The following is a 7,546-nucleotide window of genomic DNA, read 5'->3' as shown; positions in this document are numbered from 1 at the left end:
AATGGGTGGAGGGAGGGGGATTGGAGGGATCACTTCTGAGGTTTATCTTACAGGGGTACAAGTGAATCTTTCTAAGAGTAGAATGTGAACTTTTTAAAACAATAACTGAGAAAATGACATGAAGGCTGTGCTGACCAGTTTGATGGAAGTATTTCGGATTGTGTGTGAAAACCGCACACTGTACCCTAGAAGTGCATTAATGTACATAGTTACCATTCAATAAAAAAAAAAAAAAATGGCTGGTGACAACTTCTTTGAGTGTTAAATGACATTAGGGCGGATTGAGGAGAGGCCATGTGCTATGAGGAGGTAAAAATGTATAAAATGCTCACAAACTTTCTGGCCTAAGGCAACAATAATGAGGCCCAGAACAACCCCAGCCTTTACACCAGTGATTTTCAACCTGTTTACTGTGGCACACTGCTGTGCAGTGAGAGGAGATTAGACTTGCCATGAAAAATTTTAAAGATCATTAATTAAATTATTTTTGAAAGAAGTTTAAAATAAGCGTATTCTTGTTTTTACTCTTTTTTGATGAACACAATTTAAGTGTGCCGCAGAAGTTTACCTATAGGTAAAGGTTTACTTGAACTATAGGTTCAAGTGTGTCATGAGATTTAAAAAAGGTTGAAAAACACTGCTCTACAATGCAAGAAGGACATGCCAGAGAGGACAAGTTCAAAAAAAGGGAAAACTGTGTAAACTCTGCTCCAAGTGTCTATGATGCCAAACTGACAAGTGCAGGTCAGACTATGAGCAGCCAGGGTAAAAATAAACGAGCTGAACTTTTTACGAAGCTCTGTTGCTGTGCAGGTGAGACCTGTTTCCAGCTTGAGTCTAACCAAGTTAATCGTCTGCTTAAACAACAACCCTTTTCAGAGAAAAATAACAATCCAGAGTCTCTATCGCATAACAGCCACGTGACTTAGGACACAACACAAAATTATTCAGTTTATGAAAACCAGAAAACTATGATCCATTCTCAAGGGAAAAGATAATCAATAAAGTTTAACTCCAAGTTGACCTAGAGCTTTGGAAGTATGAGATGAAGACTGTAAAGTGCTTTTGATAACTATACTCCATGTAATAAAGAAAAAATATACATATAATAAATGAAATGATAGAAACCCAACAGAGAGATAACATATATGTCTTTAAAAAAAAGAAACCAAATGAAAATGTTAGACATGAAAATATCTGAAATAAAAGATTCACAGAAAGGGCTTATAAGCAGAATAGAGAGTAAGAAGACCTCAAACTAAGGAAAGAGAATCTGCACCAGCAAACCTCTATTACAAGCAGTGAGAGAGTCATTTATTCAGTCTTCAGGGAAATGATTCTGAAGAGAAATAAGTGAATAGCATCAAAAATGGTAAACATCTGGTAAATTTACCATTACATTTCTTTAACACACATTTCAGCCACTTAGATATTTCCAAATGCAGAATGTCAGAACTGGGGAGACCATTAAGATTACATATTACAACGATGTCATTATACAGATGCACAGTCTGTGGCTCAGAAAAGGAGGAGTACCCTGATCAAGGCAATAAAACACCCTGATATCTCCAGTAAAGTCTGACATCTGTATTTTCCTTCTCATGCTGCTTTTAATCCCTCAGCACCAACTCCACACCCATTGCACACCCCACCCTGCATAAATAATCCTTCTCAGCCTTAACTTCCTTATAATTCAGTTCCATAATCTGTAAAATGGAATCATTAATGATACTTGCCTAAAGGGGTCCTCATGAGAATTTATAATTAAAATGTACAAAGTACTATGAACATTGCTTGGCATGTTGTATGTGCAATATGGTGCCCAGCCATGATAACGCCTGATGCCTGCATTTTCTAAAGCCTACTATGTCTCTCTGCTGATGAATTCCAAGCAGAAAAACAAAAGGTCATTATGGAATGATATTTGAAAGAAAAGAAGATCACAGACTTGATGTCTTAGCTATTCTTACCCCCCCAACTATTGTCCCATTTTAGTGTGAGAGCTCATAAGTGAAGGTCCGGATGTACAGAACAAGAGCCATTACTCATCCCTTGAAAATCATTGCCCGAGGCAGACAACCATCAGTGATAGAAATAAAGTAGGCTGTAAATGAACGCTTAGGATAAACACTGAAATAAAAAAGGTTTTCTCAGGTAAAGAAAATATCATTCGCCAATCACTGATCACAGAAGAAAAACACGTGACTCAGTGTTGCTGAACAAAATCCAATGCAATTGTCTATATTTCTGATTTTTCAAATGTGTTAATCACATCATAGTAAGAATGCTCCAGTATGAACTGACCTAGACAAGGAAGAATTGAAAACAAAGCAAGTCTTATCTCATGTCATGAACATTCTTAATAAAATATGTAATTGTAATTAAGCATAAAGGAAGTGATATAATGATATTCCCCATGAGACAAGTAAGCAGAACATGTAGGATAAAAAGGGATCAGTAAATACTTCAGGGAAGGGCTGGCATTTCATTTTACAACAGATTTCTTGGATACAGAAGACCAGAATATGTATGAGGTTATGCTATAATTCTGTTTAAAGTCAAAGAGTTGCTGCAGATGCTACCAGTCTGCTTACCATTTCTTCAACATAAGGGTAAAGCATGTCTCCAAAATACTCTGTAGCTTCAATTGGAAGCTGTGCTGGCAGATTGTCAATGGAACACATCAGAATCCCGGAGCCTTCGACACTAGGGGAAGCAATACGCCAGATTCAGTTATACAAAAAGTTATTTGCAAGCCCTACATTTTCCAGGTGCCTACTCCACTAAATTTGTCCCTTTTTCCTTTGTAATTTTGCACAAAAGTATATAACAAAATAAATGAGACTTTTCACACAAAACATTTTCCTTCTTTGGCAGCCCACCCTTCTTTGAAATATCATTTATGCACTTCAAGTGTTCAAATTTGCATGTGTTTTTTCCATTAGGTTTTTAAAATATTCGAGAATATCTCTCCAAATTTGCAGAGCTTCATTAGAAAATGTAAAGCATTGAGTATTTTAGAGTAGTGATAGCCAACTCACCTGTCATGAATAATATGCTGGTCTGCGTCATACATGCAGAAGGGACGCTCGATGGTCGTGCATTCAGTCATAAACTCTATAGATCCTCCTGTGTCAGCTGAAATGTCACATATTGCCACAAGCCTGAAAATAGCACCGACACTTAGATGAGAGGATGGAATTCTGAAGCCTCCAACGAGACGAAAAATGAATAAACATTAAAGGAACTTGGAACAATTTTCAATGTAGTTGCCAAACATCGTCCAGGCTCTGAGGCTCTCTTTCCTACAGCTCATTGTTGAGGTGACTGTGCTGTTCTGGGATACAGAGCATCTGCCCAATATGAGTTTTGGTCTCCACAAGAAGAAAAGAAATAAAAGAAAGAAAGAAAGAAACAGAAGTGGGAAATTCCTGGAGAAATCATTGACAACAGATTCATTAAAGTTAACTTACTTAGCCACCTCCAAATAATTCATAAAGGTAAAACTATGCTACCTCTACCTTGCTTAGGACTACATAATTTTATATGTGATTGCACAGAAATCTCCAGAATTATGAACGGAAGTCTCAGGCCAGCATTTGGAGGCCTTCCACAATTTTCCTGCTTACTCTCAAATACCACCTGCTGACAGGAACGTATAGTAGAGCTAGACTGTCCCATTCAGTGTCCTAAATTGTTCTCTGGTGGTTCCCTATCTGTCAAGCGCCAATCCTACCACCTGGGACTCTTGTTCTCGCTCTTTCCTTTTCAGGCTGTGTGAGCCAAGTGCTTCTGCTTTCTTCATCATGGCATCTCATTTCTCTTCCTTATCTTTCAGCATATTAAAGTGTCAGGCACCTGAGGTATTCCACAACTGTCAATTGATCAACTGATTGATCAACAGTGAAAATTATTTATTTTAGAAATTGTCTGAACACTTATATCAAGCAGTGGACAAGGTACTTGTAGCCAAAGTAGACAGGGACCCTTTGCTTAATAGGATTAAATTCTGGCAGGAAAGAAAAAAATAATAAACACAGAAGAATAAAATGATTGCAAATTTAGGAAAAAAAAAAAAACAGAGTAACAGACCAGAGATGGGAGTGAGGAAACACAGGATAACTTCTCTGAGGATATTTCTTTGGAGCTACATGTGGAGTTACAGAAGCCAAAAGAAGAGAGTTTCAAGAAGGAGGGAAGGGGAACACGCAAAATGCCACCAAGAAATCGAGGGATGTAAAGCAGACAGTTAGTCAATTAACAATCAAGTCCTGTGACCTGTGGGAAGGTTATATCCTCTGATACGCTAGTAACGAGTGCTGCTGCTGACAACTGCCATCACTGCTGAGGAAAAGTCCTTACTTGTGCGGTAACGTGGGGCAGCCTTCCACACCAGGAACCGAGAACTTTCCTGGGACCAGGAGACTCTGAGCATCTTGGCGAGTTAGCAGGCGAGGAGTGTTTTGTTCCCAGTAAATTCCATTAATTAAACAAGTTGTATAGGGTGCAATCTGTAAAGTCCAACCAAATAGAGATGGCCTGTTTCAATACAGCGAACTAAAAGAGCGCTTTCAGTAAGGTCCATGGGAGGTAAGACAATGTTGCTTTTAATTCAGGTCAGTGGGGCCATCTTTTGAGGCAAAAATGGCAAATACCCACCCTGATTTCAGTGTAGAATTACCCCATGATAGAGAAACATATGACCATAAATTATTAATGTTTTCATTCTATAATACATTGCATAGCAAAGAAACTGCAAAGGACAGAAAGCCAAGTGACCTAGAATGTTATTTCTAGCTTAGTCACCAGTTGGGTGTGATCTAAATTATGCTACCTCAACTTCTCTGGGCTCTATTTTCCTTACCTGCAAGATGGGGATAATACATACCCCATTCCTCAAAGGAATGCTGTGAAGATTAAATCAGATAACATTTGTAAGTACCATGGAGAAATGTTCTACATACATGCATACATGGTAACTAGGTCAGTATAAGTTTTAGGACGCATCCAATCACCAATACTTCTGTGATTGGGGGAAAAGAGAAGGGATGAACATTTACTAGATTCAAAATCCTTCCATTCAAAACTAGTTTCATCATTTTTCTCCTTCAAACATGTCAAGTTGAAGTTAAGAGTCCTTCTCCCTAACACATTCTACATGCTACAACAGCTAAACTTCATAGCAGAATCTAAAAATGCTGGGTTGTTCAAACATATTTAAAATTATTTAAAGTATTCCTTTTCACAATAAGTGCGTGCATTTTTGGTTTTGTTTATCTTTCTGTTTCTTGGTTTATTGTGGGGGAAGATCATTGCATGGCAAATCATTACAGAATATACAAATACATTGTACTTCTTTTAAGATAAGACCAGTGGGTCCCCATCACAAGAATTTGATTTCTAGGTAGCTTTCTCCTACTGTAGGGCTGATATGTGTTCAAATAGCCACATGTATTTCACCCTGGTCCCCTGTAATCAATGACATGTATTTAAACATGGCCAGCTCAGGTTAGAGTATGTGGCCATATAAGGGATAAACCTAGAGACCCTAACTTCACAGGCATCGTGCTTTCCCAACAGTGCTAACTAGTCCAGGATAAATATGGAAACTAGTAATCTGCAGAAAATGGTTTAGAGATACTGGGCACATGCAGACCTGAAGCAGAAACAGAGGCAGTGAAGCAAAGGGCACACCCACGGAAACACCAAACCCACGCCACACGGTCTGCTCTGAACAACAGAGCAGATGACACGTCGTAAAGCCAAACCGTGATACCCAGGAACTTACAACAGAAGTGAATGCCGATTTACACATTCACGACATCTCTCCTTGAAGACAACCTCACTACAGTGTGTCTTAAAGCTGAATGGGATACTCACGTCAGTGTTAAAGCGACTTATGTAGCGCTCAGGATATTTGTCATACTCTACAGGATCATAGACGCCATCTGTTTTCCTGACAAGATGATGATGGCGACTTAGCACCGTTCCATACACTTTCCTGAGGTCTTACAGAGGAGACAGAAATTAGCAAAAGTGGATGACAAATGATCAAGATTTAAGGTGATAAAACATTATAACAGAGACTGTTAAAAACAGGAAAAGCTACGGTCATTCTCTGCCTCTTACCTCCGGTTTGGGAAACTTCTTTTAATTCGTGGGGCTCCACATATTCACACGGTAGCTCATTAAAGATCTCTTGGGCTCCCTATTAATAATACATGAGTAAGAATCCCAAAATCATTAGGATAGAACCAACATCTTTGCAATCCTGCAAAGATTTTAACTCATTTCTCCCCAAATTATAAAGCCCCACATGCCCTGCCACTAACAAGAATTGCAATACAGCTGTACAGATGAGCTGCTTACAGGAAGTCTGCAAACCAGACTTTAGTCCAGTTTGAACAGTACACTTTAGAAAAGGCTTTAATTTTTTTTTTTTTTTTACTTAAGTTACTCAGAGTATCAACAAGAATGCTTAGAAATGAGGGCACAATAAAATACTCCTATTTACTTTTTGATCCACTACAGAAATTATTTCAAATGAGGAAACTATACTTTCTACAAGAGAAAAAAATCAGATGCTTACCCCACAATATAACAGTCATAGTGATGTCCTATTTCTAAATTATTTTATAGTTTACAAAGAATAGTTCTTTCTTGGGGAAAGAACTATTTTATAAATTTTCTACAAGAAATTACAAATGCATTCTCAAAACCACTCCACAAGGAAGAATTAAGAAGATGTTAGGAAGAATTAATCTTATTCTTATTGGCAAAATTCCAAGGGCTCTTAAAAAATGTACATCCTGAGGTCACTTCCAAACTTTTGGACAGCTAAGAGAAGGAGACAAAATGGATCACATCTGAACAGATCTTTATACTATTAACAGTGAATTCACTCAAAAAAAGAAAAGAAAGACAGAAAGAATAAAGTATTTCAAGTCTCTCAGCTTGGAATCAACTATAAGCAAAGAAAATGTGTCACATGTCTATGAGAAAAATACGCTGGTAAGGAAAATACCAAAAGCAGAATACACATTCATTTTATTTGAAATGTCTACAAAAATGCCCCAATCATTTGGGTTAGTTTCAGAACTTCAGGCTGCTTTAGGGAAGGATGACAGGTGAAGTTTACCTTAGATACATTACCAGTCCCTGTGAACACAAACGTTAAGGGCCCTATGGACTTTGGCATCAAACCCAGAGATATTTCATAACCAGCATCACGGACAGCTTGCACAGCCTGACTGCTGTTCCTGTAGTTATGAGCCATACCAATGTGCTGAAAACAAGCACATACAATGCACATCAGTCCACCAGCTGAGACATTTTTCTGTTCTCAAAGTGAGATATGTATACTCAAGAAAAATAAGCAAAATAAATATCTCTCACCATAAAAGGTGTGTGATGTCCCAAAGCAAGGAGCCTTAAACCCATTCCGTGTAAAATGTTGATCATCCCTATTGCAGAATCAGACCAATACAAACACCATTAGTTGGGGAGTGTAGACACAGAAGCTGCTCTCTCAGCCCATTCTCTAACC

The 7,546-nt window shown here is 38.2% G+C and overlaps 1 protein-coding gene across 1 annotated transcript in view; it reads right to left on the bottom strand.

Moving 5' to 3' along the window:
• The window catches only part of AASS (aminoadipate-semialdehyde synthase), a 72,914-nt gene that overhangs the window by 43,131 nt on the left and 22,237 nt on the right, over positions 1–7,546 (bottom strand). The window contains exons 5-11 of the mRNA XM_003789785.3: positions 7,396–7,463; positions 7,139–7,285; positions 6,130–6,208; positions 5,881–6,008; positions 4,363–4,511; positions 3,042–3,164; positions 2,595–2,706 (exon numbers count right to left, since the gene is read on the bottom strand). Coding sequence (XP_003789833.1) covers positions 2,595–2,706; positions 3,042–3,164; positions 4,363–4,511; positions 5,881–6,008; positions 6,130–6,208; positions 7,139–7,285; positions 7,396–7,463 — 806 coding nt within the window. The remainder of the gene's footprint in view (positions 1–2,594; positions 2,707–3,041; positions 3,165–4,362; positions 4,512–5,880; positions 6,009–6,129; positions 6,209–7,138; positions 7,286–7,395; positions 7,464–7,546) is intronic.

Source organism: Otolemur garnettii, unplaced genomic scaffold, assembly GCF_000181295.1.
Source record: "Otolemur garnettii isolate 467f Iridium unplaced genomic scaffold, OtoGar3 scaffold00037, whole genome shotgun sequence".
In the NCBI taxonomy this organism is placed as follows: domain Eukaryota; kingdom Metazoa; phylum Chordata; class Mammalia; order Primates; family Galagidae; genus Otolemur; species Otolemur garnettii.
This window is presented reverse-complemented; position numbering and strand designations above follow the sequence as displayed.